This window comes from Pristis pectinata, chromosome 19 (assembly GCF_009764475.1).
Source record: "Pristis pectinata isolate sPriPec2 chromosome 19, sPriPec2.1.pri, whole genome shotgun sequence".
In the NCBI taxonomy this organism is placed as follows: Eukaryota; Metazoa; Chordata; class Chondrichthyes; order Rhinopristiformes; family Pristidae; genus Pristis; species Pristis pectinata.
Window position 1 is genome coordinate 30392630 of NC_067423.1, and position 20034 is coordinate 30412663.

Sequence of the window (20034 nt, forward strand, 5' to 3'; positions counted from 1 at the left end):
TTCACAAGATCCCTGAAGAAAGGTGCATGCTGTACACTTCAATCCCCGTGCATTCAATTTTTCAGGTTGTAGAAAGTTTTCTTTTTGGATTTGTTAGTAACTTTCTTACTGCTTTATAATGAAATGTTTTGTAGAGAAAGCAACATCACCTTTTGGAAGAGGTTCCTTTCCTAAGCCTCCAAGCATTACAGTATTAATATTCCATGATCCAGTAACAAATTCTTCTTTTACCAAGCGAATTTCTGCAATTTCCATTTCTTCTTCCCTGTTATTGGAAAATAAATGATCCAATTATGTTCTATTAGATCCTTATTGATTGGAAAAACAAAATATAATTTGAACCGTATTTTAAATTCCTATTATTAAATACAATTAAACACTGCCACAATGTGGAAGAAAAATCTTTCCAAAGCAAGTTTACCGTTTCAGTTCCAATTCTCGAACAATAAGTGCTCTTCTTTCCTCATCCTTCTCATCCTCACTCTCGTAGAAGTGATAGAGAACTGCCAAGTAGTCAGACCCCTGTGGGCACAAAAGCAGGAAAGAAAACTTCAAGTAATTCCACTGAATCTTAGCTGCACTATATTTTACAAAAAATCTAAATATCTGATAAATACTCAGCAGGTCAAACATCACACAATCAGACAGCAACTAATTTGATGTTTTGAGATCCATAACCTAACAACAAAACTAACAACAAAACTAACAAAAATAACTTCCATTCATATAGATCCTTCAACAAAGCAAGTACCCCAAGGTTCTTCACAAGAATGTTGTCATATGGAAACTGATGCAGGGTAATTGGGGCAAGTGACAAAAATCTTGTCTAGAAATGGGTTTTAAGGAATCTTCAAAACAAAGGGAGGAGGATAGGTTGAGGTGGGGAGATGGGAAATTCCAGAGTTTAGAGCTTCACCAGGTTAAGGCAGAGCCGCCAAAAGTGGAGCAATTGAATTTAGGACTGATCAATAGAATGGAATCTGAGGAGCACAACTATCTCAGAGGATTATAAGGCTGCAGAGGATTATAAGGCTGCAGAAAATTATGGAGGTAGGGAAGGTTGAGATCATGGAGTGATTTGAAGGCAAGTATGAGAAGGTTATAATCGAGCTCCTCCTTAACCAGAAGTCATTGTACCCAAGCAGCCACTGGAGTGATAAGCAAAAGGGAATTGGTACAATTTGGACATTATCTCATATTTAAAGAGATTAGAATGAGGGAGGCCGAACAGGAGTGTATTTAGTCTAAGTCTGGAGGTAACAAGGAATGTTACAAGTGAAATACATATTATACCAGCACACACAGTATACAGTAACAAGAGTACAATTATACTGGAATATCTGAAATAGAAAAAGAAAATGCCAGAAATAATTAGATTATTCAGTAGCAATTGTGAAAATAGAGTTTCTGTATCAACTCAATGGTCATGTAATCATTTTAATAAGACGCAGGGGCAAAGAAAATAGGAAGAATAATGAGCAGGAGGAAATATCTCTGATTCATTGAAAAGCAATTATACTTCCTTCAGATCCATTTTTATTTTCTTCACTTGTTTGATTGCCACATTTTCTCATCTTATCTTACATCCCATCCTCTATAGTCACCTCTCACCTTCTACCCCTTCCTTTTCATTCTTTCCTTCCCCTCCCTCTTTCTCTGCCTCTGCATTTAATCTTTTTCCAGATCTTCATCTGAATTGCCATTGGTCTCCACAGATGTTGCATGATCTCTGATCATTTGTAGCATTTTCTGATGTTACCTTTGATTTCTAACATCTAGAATTTTTTTTTTGTAAATGAGCACAGTTATATTTCTGTATTTACCCCTTTCTTGAGATTAGATGCCTGAGGGGTGGCAGTGGAGGAAGCGATGAAAAGGGACTGTGCTGTGCAAGATGTCTGGTCACTATGCTCCAGGAATGATAAGAATTGGGTGGGGATAATGAGTAATCTGGTATTTTTTTCTGCCTGTTCCTTTCATATATTTTCATGGTTTGCAAAGTGAAAAATATGCAGTTTGAAGTCAGATTCCAGAATGATGGTCCGGTAATTCTTGGGCTATTTCATCCAATCCTAAATGAAGTCAGTCACTTCAAAGAATGAATCAATTGATTATATAATTTCTATAATTGTCTTTTACCTGCAGCAGGTTTATAGGCAACCACCTTAATTATATTATTCTATTGCTTCAACACAGAGCGATATATTGTAGTCTAATACACAAGATGCAAAAAAAAGACAGAGAAGCAGCAAGCCACTCAACATATATTATGATTCAGTAAATAAAGACTGGATCATGGTGTTATGGTGTATGATCGCAAACAATTCCTTTTCCTGCTGTTTGTACAAAAGATTGCCAAGCTTCTACCATCCTTTGCACCTAGAAATGTTTCCTAACTACACTCCTGAAAGGCCTAATGTAACTTTTAGATTATGTCCCTCATCTTAGACCTCAACCAGTGTTAATAGTTTCTATTTACCCAATCACTTTCCTTTTATAGCTTGAGAACTCTTACCTCTTTAAAATTCTACCTTCAGGAAATCTTCCTTTAAATTTAATTCTTTTGTGCAAATTTAATCTACCATGCAATTCCCTCCAAGACAGAGCACATCTTAGTACTCCGGCTGTATTCCAACGAAAGCTTTGTATAGTTGCATCATTCAATTACAACCGCAACAGTGGTTGTAATATTTGTAGGTATTGAGGGAAAATCATATCATGCTTTGATTCAAAGCAGTACCTTCATTGTTAACAAATATAGCTAAATCACTCCCAAGCATTGATTAGTAGCAACTGCCAGATTTAATAAAGAATAGTTAATGCCTAATAAATTTCACAGGTCCACAAATTTGACAAGTACTCATCAGGATTGCTGAACCCAAATCATGTTAATTCTTTGCATTGCTATCTCCATAAATCCAATCCATTCAATCAAAGCAGCCTGGGTACACTTTACAAACTATTTTTTTCTGAAATAAGGAAACTGAAAATGTTTACCTTAAAAGGCAAATAAATTTAGCTTTGCAGACGGTAGATTCAGTGCAGTATAGATTAAGTGCCAATGGTGTCAATCTTTGTCTGGCTAAACCAATATCTCATTTGAACCATGCAATTCCTTGTGTCTATTCAAGAAGGAGAAGGGAATCCAACATTTATCCTCCTACTGCCATGACAGAACTGGTCATTTAGCAGAGTGCTGTTTCTTTTGCCTTCAAGTCAGTAAATTAGCTACCAGGTTTCCCTGTACTTTTAAAGTAATTCATTGGCTTGTCCTGAAGGATTAAAAGATGCTGCACAAATTGAACTGTCAACATTCCAGCAACACACCTGTGCAAGGACGTATTTTAGATAATCATTTAAATTTATATTTGAATCCTGCTGTTGAACAACTTTTTGGAATTGGTTTTCAGATTCAAGACTTTTTCCTTCACTCTCTTTCTTCATTGATAAATACCTGCAAAACATTGAAGACCATGTTTGAAATAAGTACTAGATTCTTCTCAAAAGTGACTGAATTTTGGGACTATAACTTATTAATAAGCACAGTATAGACATCACTTGTGCATATTTCTGTAATGTTAATTTCAAATAAAAATCAGCCAGTTAAAAAACTGGGTGACACAATGGTTCCTTTCTTTAAAAAAAAGAATCGTAGGTAATGAAAGCACCTTCAAAATTGAGCCCAAGGCTACCAGATTTCTGTTTCATAAAGAATGTGAACATTCACTGTAATTGATATACTTGCATAAGTGTGTTAATCATGTCTTTTTTGGACTGAAGTGCCTTGATGGACTTCGTGGCCATATGTCCTAATTGCTGCACAACAATTTATTGGAAAGGGACACCATCATGAAAATGGAAGGAAAGTTCTATATCACGTGAACAGGAGCTTAAGTTGAGTGTGGAATCATTCAGCAAGGCTTCATGCAAAAGATTTTCTTTTAACTTTGTAATGTCTCTGCTGCATTAAAAGTTGGCATACATTTTCCTATGCACTTCACAAATATGCCTGCACCAATTTGGCCTTAAACTTTCCAATTAACTCTAAAATATCACAAGTCCTACTATCAAATGAAAAGTGAGCCAGACACTTCCACAGAGAAGATACAGTCCTGATGAAGGGTCTCAACCCGACATGTCAGCTGTTTATTTCCCTTCATAGATGCTACCTGACCTGCTGAGTTCCTCCAGCATTTTGTGTGTATTATGACAGAGAAGATTCTGTTTTGCTACCTTCATTGCAAATACAACAAAATATCACTTGTGTGCTATAACTTTACAAATCTTGTAGCAGCATACAATTTCCAGCCAAGATTGAAGACTTCCCAATCACAAGGTGCCAGGAGCTTCTGAGATTTGTACAAAGGAATAATGCAGTGTCAGCATAGTAATCAGGTGGTGCTCTGTGATGTCAGAACATCTTAACTACAGGATTGCAGAAATACAGGACAACAGATCATATCTGCATCACTGATAGCACTTCAATTAAAAAGGTACCACTTATCCCATTTCTAGCTATAACTTTATATTCTTCCTTCTGAAATATTTATTGTATTGCTGTTTAAGTGATGCTGTCGTCTGCTACAATGGCCGTGTGTTAAACTTTCTAATAACGTGGGTGAAAACATATTTTGATTACAGGCTTGGATCACCCAACTTTCTCCAATGATTTCCTGCAATTGTTCTCCTACTGAGTCATAATTGCAACCAAATTAAATGTTTCAATGACGTTGCAGCAATAGAGGAGATCAAATGGACCATCGTGCCTGTGTTGGCTTCTTGTAGTGGAACTTGGTCAGTCCCATTCTCCTGCTCTTCTCCCCCATACTGCAATTATATTACCTTTAAATACTTATCCAATTCCACAAGTGAATCTGCATCTACACTACCTTCAGGGGTGGAATATTAAACACATGATGCAGTAAACATGTTTTTTCTCTGATTCTTATGCCATTCACTTTAAATCTATGCCCTCTCATCCTTGACCCTCCACACTCCAGTTGCTCTCTACTGACCCTATCCAAATCAGTCATGATTTTGAACACCATAATGAATCTCCTCTCACATTTCTGTTCCAAGAAACAATCTCAGACTTCCTATTTTCTCCTGATAACAGAAATGCCTCACTCCCGGGAGTTATTTTGGTAAATACATACTTTCCGCATGTCTCCAAGGCAACCATATCCCTACAAAATTTGTACCAACTCAAGCTCATAAGGACAACAGTACTAAGTCCAGTGATATCCAATTTATATTTATATCACCTTGGGCAGATTTATAGATATTAATTTGAAATAACTCTGTTTAAAAAAACTTTCATCAAGTATACAACAGTGTGTGAGTACCTGCTGCTAACATACTTGGCTTTTTTGGATCCACTAATGGTGACTTGTTGGTAATTACTGTCCTGATACAAAACATTGAGATCTTGCATGACGGCAGGACCTTGCAAAATCAAGCACTATTATGTAGTGGAGCCAGAACCATCCCCAAGTTCAAGCAGTTAGAGAAACACCAAAGTCATGCAGTGCAACCCCCTGCCCAGTGCAGCACCCCCAACATACACACCAACTCTACAAGCTGCCAAAGCCATAAGGGACTTTCAGAAACATTCAAACCTATTGTAATTCAATTAACTATTTAGAAGAAGAATCACTTAAAACATATTTAAATTGTTAAAAACTTTGAAGCAAACTCAATTAAAAAATGTTAATTACCTTATACTTACCCTTCTCTCTCGTAGCCATTACCTTCCAATCAAATCAATGGCCTTGTTGTTCCTGCCCAAGGTTCAGCAGGAATATTCCTCAGTTGCACTAACTTTGTCCTACATCACTGCACTCCACCTGAAGACTAACACTGGAGCACAGCTGAAAAAAAGTTCTGGCAAATTCACATGGATATTGTGAACTTACTGACACTTTTGGGAGATAAATGTTGACAGTTCAGTGAGGATTTGCTGACATTGCCTTGCAACCTCCGGTCTATTCATAAAATCATTTCCATGCCAGTATGAATTTTCAAAGCCAACCCTTGGCTTACCTCAGCAGGTCAGGCAGCACCTATGGAGGGAAATAAGCAGTCAATGTTTCAGCTCGAGACCCTTCATCAGGACCCTGTCCTGATGAAGGCTCTCAACCCAAAACGTCGACTGTTTATTTCCCTCCATAGATGCTGCCTGACCTGCTGAGTTCCTCCAGCATTTTGTGCGTGTTGCTCCAGATTTCAGCATCTGCAGAATCTTTTGCATCTCCTTTGCTTACCTCTCAGTCCCATAATCTGAATCCAATAATTTCAGCTCGGGGTTAATAACACGTTCCTTTAACTTCCCAGACAAAGTGTCAGATGGAAAAGATCCAGTAAGATCCACATGTACTGCCGGAGGAACTATTATAGGATCCTAAAAAAAAGTTCAAACATGTTTAGAACATTTTGTGCTTTCTTGATTTGAATCCATTTTTAACATAGGTTTGTTTAATGATCAAAACCAGAGCCAGTTGATTCCATTGGGCACTTCTTGCAAAGCAAGCACTAAGCCACATTTAAAAATTTCTGAAATTAAAAATAAGTCCCCCAAAAGATATTCTTAAATGCAACCTTCTGGCATTAGTGAGCCTAAGCAAATTTCCATGTGGTTTCAAGCTGACTGCTTGAGAAATATTCCTTTCCTCTGCACCATTGCCTCTCTCTTTCTCTATTTATAATTCACTCCTTTTATTATGGAAACAAGGAGGCAGGCAGGCATGATCTTATTTCACTAAGCAAGCAGAGAAGCCAAGTGAAAGGGTGAATTGTGAAAGAGTGGAACCAAAATGGCAGAAGGACTCTGGTTTGGGGTGTGAAACACTGGGGTGGGAAACAGAAGGCATCGGAAAGTGAGATATGCCTGCAGTGCTCAGCAAGCTAAAAGAAAAGGGGGCCGGCCTCATTTAAACCTTTAAACAATAATGTATTGAGCAATCACATAACTGGGATGGGAAATATTAGAATGCACTACTACAACTGCATAATCCCAAACATGCAACTTGCAGTACCAAGGACAAGGGGACCAAGTGCATGGAACAGTGTCACCTGATGCTCCACTCCAAGTCCCACACCACCATGACCTGGAGATATATTACATTCCTTCAACATCATGGATATAAATCCTGGATCCCCCGACTCAATCACATGATGGGAGTATTTGCACCAGAAGGGCCACACTATTTCAACAGACCAGTTCGTCACCACCTTTGCCAGGACAATAAATGCTGACTTTGCCAGTGACATTCGCATCCCAAAAAGTGAATAAATGAACAACCTTCAGGATTAGGTGGGCTTCACACCATCAAGATTTTCAAGACTCAGATCGATAGATATTTTGGCTCAGAGGGTATCAAGTATATGGGAATCAAGCAGGAATGTGAGATGAGGCCAACAATGCCATCAGCCATGATCCTTCCGAATGGAAAAGCAGGATCCAGAGACTGAATGGCCTGCTTCTACTCCCATTTTTAATGTCATTTTCTTATTTTCTTAACCAGAGACAAATGTTTTTGCAGATGTTGAGCAGATAAATTAAAACAATGCTCTAATTCGTTATAAATACACAATTGATGATTACATAAACTCTTTAAATATATAAAAGATTTATAAATTATTTAAATGCCAAAATCATTAATTACAGCATTTTAAACTGAATATACTGTGTCACAATTTGTAACACTATAGTGATAAAAACTCAAATTAATAAATATTGATTTTCCCAGAATGTAAAACATGTTGTTCATAGTCTGGCTCACTCTCAAAACTGTCAATGTGCAAGCACAACAGTGCCAGTTTCCACAAATACTTGGGGTTGAAATAAGATATCTTTAGTAGTCACATGCACATCGAAACATACAGTGAAATGCATCTTTTGCGTAGAGTGTTCTGGGGGCAGTCCGCAAATGTCACCGTGCTTCCAGCGCCAACATAACATGCCCACAACTTCCTAACCCGTATGTCTTTGGAATGTGGGAGGAAACCAGAGCACCCGCAAAACCCACGCAGACATGGGGAGAACGTACAAACTCCTTACAGACAGCGGCTGGAATTGAACCCAGGTTGCTGGCACTGTAAAATGTTACGCTAACCACTAAACTACTGTGCCGGCCATTCAAAGAGAAGCTTCGAAGGAAATAGATGGAGCATCTTTCCTCAGACTCAATGCTTTACTTTTGGACATTCCCTGATGGTTAGGAAATTTCTGCACAAATTATGTCAGCAGAATAGAAATAGTGATCAATGCGAACTGGCACAGAAGAAGAATGAAGGTCTGGGCCAGATCTGCCATGGTAGTGTCGAATGGAGGGGCAGTCTTGATGGCCAGGTGGCCTCATCTGGCTCCGATTTTCTTGTGTTCTGTCATAAACCTGTTAACTTCTCAGACTTAACCAGTGTTGTTCAAACCAGCTCATTAAAGTCTCGAGGAGCAACTCTGCGAGAACCAGACGTGGCCCTCCAGAATCACCCATAGAGCATAGAACTGAAACTTTCACTCGTATGCAGACTGCCTGAAAACTATTATTATTTAACCATGGTAAAAATACCAAGGCCATGTGGGTGTCCCAGTATGCACACCACAAAATGTGACTCGCATCACAAAATTACAATATATTTTTAGACTATGAAATATGCTTTGATGTATTTACAGATAATTTCACAGAAGTAAATAAATGCTCCTTATGAATACTCAATAAATAATCAGTTCTAAAACAATCAAGAAGTCTAAATGTTAGCAGCTTTTTATAGTAGCCTTCAATAAAGTTAAGGCAGGAATTGACAGGGCACGCTTTTGTCACATTCTCTTCAGTTCTGGATGTCCCTAGTACCTTCTTTTACCCTTAGGATGAGACTGGCTAGGGCTTTGCCTACCACCAATTTTGTAAAAAAAAATCTTCAATCTGTGTGACAAACATCATAACCAGAAATGTAATTTGCCATCAAATTTCCAACTAGACAGTATTTATTTCCTTTAGCCTGGTACATTTCCTGTCAAATTGTTGTTTGTAACACAAGAGATTCTCCTCTATTTTTCTCTATAATTATTACAGTTCAGTTAAACATAAAAATAAAAGAAACTTCATTTCTTCAGCAAGAAGAGCTTTGTATTTCAGTACCACTACCCATATAAAACTGTCAAGTTTGAAAAAAGCAATCTCTCTAAAAAAAATTACTAAGCACTGTGTTGCCTTTTAGGTTTGATTTTGTAAGAAACTTCTATGCTGCCAAGTATCTGAAACTAGTTCCACATGTGAGAATTAATATTTCTTACCTCATCAAATAACAGGTGATCATTTGGAATAGTTTTCAAAAGATCGTTATAAATCTCTTGTAGCTCTTCCCCAAATGATAAGTTTTTGTCCATTGTTTTTACCATTTCCTGGTCAAACTTTAAGAAAATTACAAAAAATATCCCTGGGTTAATTAACCCTCTTCTTTTCTGTTCCTTATGCTCTAATAAACAAAAATCAAGTGTGTATTAACAATGATCAATACACTGACTTTCAAAGTTGTTGATTTGAAAGATAAAAATGTGCACAACATTTCAACTATTGCTATAAACATATGAAAAATTTCTTGGCTGAAGTTAAAAAATAAACTGTTTCTATAAACCTTTTTAATATCCTGAATTATCAAGACATAATATGTGTTCATGCAATGTCAAGGAGCACTCTTGCCTCTGAAATAGAAGGTCCTGGGTTCAAAATTTAAATTGATAACTTAATGGTGTGTCAAGATGTACTGTACTGCCAAAGATGCTATCTTTCACGTGAGATTTTAATCCAAACTCCCTTCTGCCCTCTTGGATGTGAAAGAGCAGAGAATTTCTGTGTGTCCTGGCTAATAGTCGTCTCACCATGATTATTTGGTCATTATCACATTACTGTTTGTGGGAACTTGGAATGGGGAAATTTTGCACCACATATTCTCTCTACAACAATGACTAAAGATCAAAAATGCTTCATTGGTTGTAGAGAACTTTGGGAAGTGTTGAAGGTTGTTTAAGGTGCTATATAGATGCAAATATTTATTTATAAAATAATTAATGATTTTAAACCGCAGGACATCTCATGGCATACACCATTGGTTACACTTGCTTCTCTAACCTTAAGCTCAAACATCATTTGTAATACAACTTGCCAATGAGTGAACAAGGGCAGTTAGGCAGTTGGAACCTTGGTGCATAACAAGACCAAGAGCGAATCTCCATAAACAATATGATTTAAAGAAACTAATAGAGGTACAACTGAGGAAGATGGTGAATTAAAGTCAAATCAGCAAAGGTAAAACAAATAATAAGAGAAAAATAAAGATTGGATTGAGAAGGGGAAGAATAATATTAAAACAAAGCTTTCATATCTTAATTTACCATTTGAAGGAATGAGACCCCGGAGCTTTAACTATTTATTTGGGCCAGGCAGCTTGATTAACAATCATCACAAATAAGTCATTGCTGCTGTTAAATTCTACAGATAAATTCTGCAGCAAATTTAACATGCAATTAACGTGCAAATTCAGCATGTTCTCAAAAACATTAGGGTGATTAAGGACGTTATCATTTCTGCACCCAGTAGAACAGTGTAAATGCACTAGCACATTGTGGTACAAAAACAGATATGCTGGAAGAACTCAGCTAGTCAAGCAGCATCTGTGAAAAGAAAACAAGTTAATGTTTCAGGTTGAAGACCTTTCATCAAAACTGAGGCCCAACTTCTCTTTCCACAGTTGCTGCTTGACAGAACGTAGAACACTGAACAAAGAACAGTACAGCACAGGAACAGTCCCTTTGGCTCACAATATTTGTGCCAACCATACTGCCAACTTTAACTAATCCCATCTGCCTGCACAAGGTCTATCTCCCTCCATTCTCTGTCCATGTGCCTCTCTAAATGCATCTTAAACATTGCTATCATTGACTGGTTGAGTTCTTCCAGCATTTCTGATTCCAGTATCTGCAGTTTTGTTTATTTTTCCAGCACACTGTGGTAAATTTGCACCTCATGCTAATCTCTTCAATCTATGAAATTGTTAATTTACTTAACCATTAATGATAACAGACGTCATTAACACATTACCTATTTTTTCCCCAGAAAGATCCAGCCCATGCTTTTGTTAAAACCAACATCATTCTTACTGTATTACAATACCTCTTCCTGTTGGTGATCATAAATAGCTGGGTACACCTCGAGATAGACTGAATCAATAAAGTGTCTGTCTGACACACGAGCATCTGCAGTTTGTGCCATCATTTTTTGGGACAATCTGATATTGACAGTAGCTGGCTGTGCATGTTCTGGCTCCTTCAGTTGAACTCCCTGCTTTAGTTCTTTTTCCTCTTCTTCCTCAAGTTCCTTAAAAAAAACAGACTTTTCGGCATACATTTTTTGAGATGCAAATCAGTAATAGAAAATATAAAGTACATGGTTCAGTTTAGTTCATTGTTTGTTCAACCCAACTTGAAGGCATGTTATTTATTTTGATATATTCATGTTTCATTTGTAATTATTTCTTGGGCAACCAACAAATAGCTAATGTACAAAATACTACAAAGTTTTATGCAGGATCATTTATTGGAGATAACAATGCAGAATATCAGAACCTTACTCAGTTTAAACTTTATTTTGGAATATATTTTTGGCACAGAACCTTGATGACTGAGAATCCATCTACAAGGTAATGTTCATGATAGAAAACTCAATTTTTCAATTGTACAGCATGTGGTTTGAATTTTATTTTATTGCCAGAGATGGTTGAAAATTTCACAAACCACAATGATTCTTTGATGTTAACATCTTTAAAGTATATGGTACAAGGGCTGAGTTAAATCTAATTTTTTGTAATTAGTTGATTGTGTGTGTGTGGGAGAGAAGGGTAATTGCTTCACTTAAGCGGTGAAGGGTATTAATTTAGGATAGCAGAACACTTCAATCATTCAATATCAGGGTGAAACACAAATCTAAGTAAGTCAAAGTAAACCTTCCATCCCGCCCTTTCTCATCACTGATTTGCCACTTTTATGTTGTTGGCTCATTCCGACCAAGCACTGCACAGGGAAAATCTATTGGCAGTGTTATTGGAACACAACTGCAGAAGATGAAAAGCTAATTCTTAATTCACTTTATTATTCATTGCCCATTACAACAGAAGTCCGATTAACTCACTGTGGCAAAAAGTGAAAATTTGCCAGAAAAGGCGATGCAAATTGGCACCCAAAACCTTTTTATTTTCTTTTGTTCTCTTTCATTTCTAAACATTTCATTTTCACTGGTGGCATTTCAGTTCAACTCCAACCAATACTGGTGGAATGAAACACTCTGATGGATGCAGAGTCTGCAGAGATATAGATCGGTTAAACCAGTGGGCAGGGGTCTGGCAAATGGAGTACAATGTTGGTAAATGCAAGGTCATCCACTTTGGAAGGAAAATTAGATATTATTTAAATTGTGCAAGATTACAGCATGCTGTTGTGCAGAGGGACTTGGGAGTGCTTGTGCATGAGTCGCAAAAGGTTGATTTGCAGATGCAACAGGTTATCAAGAAGGCAAATGGAATGCTGGCCTTCATTATGGAGGGACTGAATTTAAGAGCAGGGGGGCTATGCTGCAACTGTACAGGGTACTGGTCAGGTTGCACCTGGAGTACTGCGTGCAGTTCTGGTCTCCTTACTTGAGGAAGTATGTACTGGCTTTGGAAGCAGTGCAGAGGAGCTTCACCAGGTTGATTCAGGAGATGAGGGGGTTAACCTATGAGGAGAGATTGAGTTGCCTGGGACTATGTTCGCTGGAATTCAGAAGAATGAGAGGGATCTTACAGAAAGATAAAATTATGAAAGGGATACATAGGAAGGTTGTTTCCACTGGTAGGTGAGACTAGAACCAGGGGACAGTCTCAAGATTTGGGGGAGTAGATTTAGGACGGAGATGAGGAGGAACTGCTTTTCTCAGAGAGTAGTGTATCTGTGGAATGCTCTGCCCAGGGAAGCAGTAGAGGCTACCTCATTAAATATATTTAAGTATAGTGACTCACCATCCGGGTAAGCGAACCGGCTCAGCAGTCGGGTCGCACGGCGTTGGAGCGGCGAGGCCCAAGATGGCGGCGGGCCTTCGTCTTCCCCGAGCGATGGGGAGAACACACGCGCGGGAAAGACTTGATGACGTAGCATATACGTCATTGCCAGTTGCATTGGGCGGGAACAGTCTCCCTTAATAGGCCCACGCAAGGCAGGAAAATAAACCAGTTCTGTTCTGAAACTCTACGACTCGCGCCTTGTGTTCATTCCGTGGTAGCAACCGCTACATTGGTGACCCCGACGGTCCAAACGGATTTTAGACCTGCACAATGGACGGCAACGCAGCATCCAACGCAGTGGCACTCAAGCTGCCCACCTTTAGGACGCTTCATCCCAGCGTCTGGTTCGACCAGGCCGAAGCGCAACTCCATCTTCGGCAGATCACCTCCGACTCCACAAAGTACTACCATGTGGTCAGCTCTCTGGACCAGGAGACAGCTGCCCAGGTCAGTGATTTCATCCAGTCCCCTCCGGAAGAACATAAGTACCCGGCTTTCAAAGCCCTTCTGATTCGGACCTTCAGCCTCTCCCGTCATGAGCGCGCCGCTCGCCTGCTTCATCTCGACGGCCTGGGGGACAGATCCCCATCCGCGCTAATGAATGAGATGCTGGCATTGGCCGAGGGGCACAAGCCCTGCCTAATGTTCGAACAGGCCTTCCTCGAACGACTACCCAATGACATTCACCTGCTGTTGGCCGATGCTGATTTCAGCAACCCGTGTGAGGTGGCTGCCTGGGCAGACGTCCTGTGGAAGGTCAAACGCGAGTGCGGTTGGTCCGTCGGCCGTCGCCAGGCCGCGAGCCCAATGCCCGCCTCAACCAGTCCCAGCAACCGGGCGACCACACCCCAGAAACACAGACGACGACACTGCCAACCAACTGTGTTTCTACCATCAGAGGTGGGGCGCGGAGGCCCGTTGATGCCGCCCACCCTGCAAGTCAGGGAAACGCCAGCGCCAGCCACCGCTAACAGCTACGGGGGCTGGCCACCGACAAAGCCTCCTATTCGTTCGGGACAAGCAGTCCAGGCGGTGTTTCCTCGTCGATACTGGAGCAGAGGTCAGTATTTTGCCCCCGACCGGCCGCGACACTTGTAACAGGCAACAAGGTCCGGTACTCAATGCCGCAAACAGGACAATGATACGGACTTTCGGTACCCGTACACTTCAGTTACAATTCGGCGGCAGCCGTTTCACCTGGACCTTCACCCTTGCCACCGTCGCCCGACCACTCCTAGGAGCCGATTTCCTTCGGGCCTACAACCTGTCAGTCGACCTGCGAGGGAAACGGCTAGTCCACTCCACAACCTTCCAGACCTGCCCCGTGGGAGAAACCAGCCTACCAGCCCCGCGCTTGGACTCCATTTTCCTGTCTGGCAACGAGTTCACCAAGCTCCTAGCCGAATTCCCATCAGTTTTGGCACCTCAGTTTACAAATTCTATGCCCAAACACGGGGTCCAACACCACATCATTACCACAGGGCCACCACTTCATGCCTGAGCTCGACGCCTACCTCCAGACAAGCTCTGCCTGGCAAAGGAAGAGTTCCGTCACATGGAGGAGCTGGGGATTGTTCGCAGGTCAGACCGCCCCTGGGCCTCCCCCCTGCACATGGTCCCCAAAGCCACCGGCGGGTGGAGGCCCTGCGGCGACTACCGCAGGCTGAATGACACCACCACCCCGGACCGCTATCCCATCCCTCACGTCCAGGACTTCGCAGCGAACCTACATGGGGCCCGCATCTTTTCCAAAGTGGACCTCGTTCGGGGATACCACCAAATCCCGGTCCATCCGGATGACATCACCAAAACTGCAATTATCACCCCATTCGGCCTTTTCGAATTCCTTCGAATGCCATTCGGCCTTAAGAACGCCGCACAGACCTTCCAGCGGCTGATGGATGCGGTAGGCCGAGACCTGGACTTGGTGTTCATTTACTTAGATGACATACTAATCGCCAGCCGTGACCGCCAAGAACACCTTTCCCACCTCTGCCAGCTGTATTCTCGTCTCCGTAATTTCGGCCTCACAATCAACTCGGCCAAGTGCCAATTCGGGCTTGACTCTATCAATTTCCTCGGCCACGGAATCACCAGCGACGGAGCAACACCCCTACCTGCCAAGGTGGACGCTATCCGCCATTTTGCCCACCCCAGCACGGTCAAAGGCCTACAGGAATTCCTGGGGATGGTCAACTTTTACCATCGGTTCATCCCTGCAGCAGCCCACATCCTGCGCCCTTTGTTCGCACTGATGGCTGGTAAGGGCAAGGACATCGCCTGGAACGACGAGGCTGTGGCTGCCTTTGTTAAGGCCAAGGACGCCCTAGCAAACGCCACGATGCTGGTACACCCTAGGACAGACGTCCCAACCGCCCTCACGGTGGACGCGTCCAACACCGCGATTGGTGGGGTACTGGAACAACTAATCGAAGGCAGTTGGCAACCCTTGGCATTTTTCAGCAGGCACCTTAGACCACCTGAGCTGAAATACAGCGCTTTTGATTGGGAACTTCTAGCGCTGTACCTGGCAGCCCGGCATTTCCGGTACTTTTTGGAAGGCAGGCCTTTCACTGCCTTCACCGACCATAAGCCTTTGTCCTTCGCCTTCTCCAAAGCCTCTGATCCCTGGTCAGCTCGTCAGCAGAGACATTTGTCCTATATTTCCGAATTCACAACAGATGTCCAACATGTCTCTGGGAAGGACAATGTCATTGCTGACGCACTTTCCAGACCAACCATCCACAGCTTGTCCCTGGGTATCGACTACAAGGCCCTGGCTGCCGCACAGCAAGCCAACGACGAACTGCCCAGCTACAAAACCGCAATCTCGGGCCTGCAACTCCAAGATTTCTTGGTTGGTCCTGGTCAGCAGGCCCTCCTTTGTGACATCGCAGCAAGTCAACCCCGCCCTATAGTTCCTGCAGCCTGGCGGAAACGTGTTTTCGATTCGATACATGGGTTGGTGCACCCGTCCATCAGATCCACCGTCCGGCTGGTTGCCAGCAAGTTCATCTGGCATGGCCTGCACAAACAGGTCAGAGTGGGGGCCAGGAATTGTCAGCACTGCCAGACATCGAAAATCCAACGACACACCAAGATTCCGCCACAGCAATTCGAGCCTACCCGTAGAAGGTTCGACCACATCCACGTCGACCTCGTGGGCCCTCTGCCGGTTTCAAGAGGGGCTCGGTACCTCCTTACCATCGTGGACCGGTTCACGAAGTGGCCAGAGGCAACCCCTCTATCTGACATCACGACTGATTCCTGCGCCCGGGCGCTGCTCACAACTTGGATCTCACGTTTTGGTGTTCCGGCTCACATCACTTCAGACAGAGGCACACAACTTATCTCCAGTCTCTGGTCTGCATTAGCGAACGTGCTGGGGATGCAGCTGCACACCACAATGGCCTACCACCCTCAATCAAACGGGTTAGTGGAACGTTTTCACCGCCATCTGAAATCAGCCTTGATGGCCCGCCTGAGGGGTCCTAACTGGGTTGACGAACTGCCTTGGGTCCTGCTCGGCATACGCACTGCCCCCAAAGAAGACCTCTGCGCTTCGTCAGCTGAGCTTGTGTACGGGGTGCCCCTAGTTGTCCCAGGGGATTTCATACCCGCCCTTCGAGACCAAGGGGAACAACCTCCAGCAGTCCTACAAAGACTGCGCGAGAAGCTTGGCAACTTGGCCCCGATCCCCACCTCGCGGCACGGTCAAGCCCCATCCTGTCAGCCCAAAGAACTACGAGACTGTAAGTTTGTTTTCGTTCGCAGGGGCACACCTCGGGCGCTGTTGCAACGACCATATGAGGGACCGTTCTGAGTCATCGAGAATAATGGATCCACCTTTATTTTGGACGTTGGGGGCAGGGAACAGGTTTTCACGATGGACCACCTCAAACCGGCTCATTTAGATCTGCAACAACCGGTCGAGGATTCAACGCTGCGACGCAGAGGCCGACCCCCTAAGCGGCGGCTGGCACAGCCCGCGGACCTTGGGGACTGTACCGCCGGTTCTGGGGGGGTGGTTGTATAGCGACTCACTGTCCGGGTAAGCGAACCGGCTTGGCAGTCGGGTCGCACGGCGTCGGAGCAGCGAGGCCCAAGATGGCGGCGGGCCTTCGTCTTCCCCAAGCGACGGGGAAAACCCGCGCGCAGGAAAGACTTGATGACGTAGCATATACGTCATTGCCAGTTGCATTGGGCGGGAACAGTCTCCCTTAATAGGCCCACGCAAGGCAGGAAAATAAACCAGTTCTGTTCTGAAACTCTACGACTTGCGTTCATTCTGTGGTAGCAACAGCTACATAAGACACAATTAGATAGATTTTTGCATAGTAGGGGAATTAAGGGTTATGGGCAAAAGGCAGGTAGGTGGATGTGAATCCACGGCCAGATCAGCCATGATCTCGTTGAATGGCAGAGCAGGCTCAACGGGCCAGATGGCCTACTCCTGCTCCTATTCTTTATGTTCTTATGGTTGCAAAAGCCTAACAAAACATGACTTTTGGCAATCTCAATTTCTAGGCAGCAGAAGAGTATGGCAAAAATTACTACCTAACTTGGTACTAACTATCAATCTACATTGGGATGACTATTGCACAAAAATGAGAAAAGAACAAACTCTTCTTTTGAAACGAGTCAAGCTACATTGAGGCAGAACATATATTATGCATATGGCAATGCACTAAAAGCCAATATTAACATGAGATAGCAAAAGTGATAAAATGCTTCTTTGTAATGGATTATATGGATGCCAGTGGATTAGAAGGCAATAAAAAGCATATATTTTTTGTTGCAGCATCAATACATTCAATTGTTTATCAAAAGAATAGTTGGACAAGTATTTAATCAAAGGAAATGCAACAAAATACATAGCTGCAGTTGGCAATTAATGCGCTTTACTAAGGGCATCTAACATGGTGATCATTTCTTTCACGTTATGTACCTTTAGTATTTTCTGTTGCTTTCGTTTTTTAATTTCATTGCTCCTATCATACGTGATTGCTTCAATCAGGGAAGGAAGCGTTGTCTCAGGGTCAGCTTCAACCCCCTGATCAACAGTAGAAATTTGCAACAAGCTAAGGGGAAACAATAATAAAAGTTATTGCCTTGCTTCGTATTTCCTGCTTTATGTTTTCATTATATTTTTCACTGACCATAACATTTAAAGAATGATTTGGAATATTTTGTGGCATCTCTTGGATCTTTAGAGACACGATAGTAGCATCCTTTGAGACATATGCCAAGTCATTCCATAATTTATTATCTGTGGAGATATAAAATGGTGTTTCAACGTTGTTAACTCACCCATTCTTGCTGTCATTCATGCCCAACTTAATTTCTCTCATGCAATGAAAACTGTAATCCAGATCCTACTCTTAGAGAAGTCATAATTCAGGTCTGAGCAGCTGAGTGGATGTGTTTTCTCAGGGGCGGGGTGAAGGTTGGCACTGTTCAGTTGAAGAGAAAGAATGTGATCCAAGTGTAAAGGTAGGAGTTGGGTAGGTGGGAGTTGTGAGGAGTTCTAAAGAACAGACAAAATTATAACAAACAGAGAAATAGAAATTTATTAAACATGGAAAATAGGGAAGCAAAGAGCCTTAAAGAAAAAAATCCAGAATGTAGGTCCCTGGCCATTGAAGGCATAACTATCAAAGACAGGGAGACTCAACCGAAGGAGATAAACATCTCGGAGGAGTTTAAGAAAGGAGGAGAGGCAAGGAGCAAGGTCATGGAGGAATGCAAAGACCAATAGTAGTGTGGATGTGCCCCTTAAGGCTCATTTTGGGGTTAAATACAGCACCAAATTTGTGAATAATATGGTTCACTTTCAGTTATTTGATGGGAAGAAGGATTTTTCATGACTAGTTCATGTCTAGTGACCAGAGTATACTGGAAGGACTTAAGAAAATGGCTTTGTTTTTATGAATATTTAGATGAAGCACATTTCTGCTCTTTTCTGGGTATCTGTGAGCAGCCCAACAATTAAAGACAGTGCAGAGGTCAAAAAGGCTGCATTAATGTGGAGCAGCATGCCTTCAGTGAAACTGGCTTTGTGTTTTCACGTACTGCTGCTGAGGGGAGAAATAGGAGGTAATTAAGAATAGATCCTTTGGGTAGCAGAAGTAATTATGTGAGAGTGCATAGAGAACCTACTGCAAAAAAATTCTCTGACTATAACAAAATAGATAAGAACACAAGTAGGCCTGTGTAGTTCCATTCAGATGGATAATGGTGGAGAAGTCTTGGGAGAAGATGGTGTGGTCAACTGTATTAAAGCTGAAGACAAGCCAAGGAGAACAAGGTGGGACAGACGACTTTTGTTACTATCACGAAGGTCACCATCGATAGCTTTGAGAACAGCAAAAATGAGCATGAATTTGACAAGTTAAAACATATTCAAAGACTAGAGGGAGAAAGAAGGTTGGAGCTGAGGCATCAGTTTGCCTGATTAAGTTAGGGGGAGGGTAGTCAAGGATCTACAACTGCCCACAATTTAGAGAGAGAGTTGGGGCACTATCTATATGAAAAGGTAACTTCTCTCCACAACCACACCACTCTCTAATCAATCCTGAAAGCAATAAGACAAACCATGACATGGCACTTCCAGTCTTTTCCTCCCTGGTGTTTAGTTTGACAAAGTGATGGATTTGAACTACGCAAGAGAGAAAACAAATAATCCATCTGTTCATTTGCCAAGCCATCCAATGATGTAACTCTGTACCAATGAACAAAGTCCACCACAATTTCCAATGATGTCACACATTAACCTCGTAATTCAACTAAAATTCAGTCTCAAGAGAAATATCTCAAGCAGTCTGCACAAGCATGCAGTGTCGATTCACGGGATTGTCTGTTTGAATTGCTTAACACAGGCAGTTTTTAGATTCAAAGCAAGACAGGAGACTGATCAATGTTGGTCTCACTTTTCCATGAGAC

General features: G+C 42.1%; 1 protein-coding gene across 1 annotated transcript in view; it reads right to left on the minus strand.

The window, feature by feature from the left end:
• Positions 1-20034, minus strand: part of ccdc87 (coiled-coil domain containing 87) — a 52219-nt gene that overhangs the window by 11896 nt on the left and 20289 nt on the right. The window contains exons 9-15 of the mRNA XM_052034152.1: positions 18041-18173; positions 11172-11375; positions 9296-9412; positions 6264-6400; positions 3328-3454; positions 422-522; positions 150-265 (exon numbers count right to left, since the gene is read on the minus strand). Of these exons, the coding sequence (XP_051890112.1) occupies positions 150-265; positions 422-522; positions 3328-3454; positions 6264-6400; positions 9296-9412; positions 11172-11375; positions 18041-18173 (935 nt within the window). The remainder of the gene's footprint in view (positions 1-149; positions 266-421; positions 523-3327; positions 3455-6263; positions 6401-9295; positions 9413-11171; positions 11376-18040; positions 18174-20034) is intronic.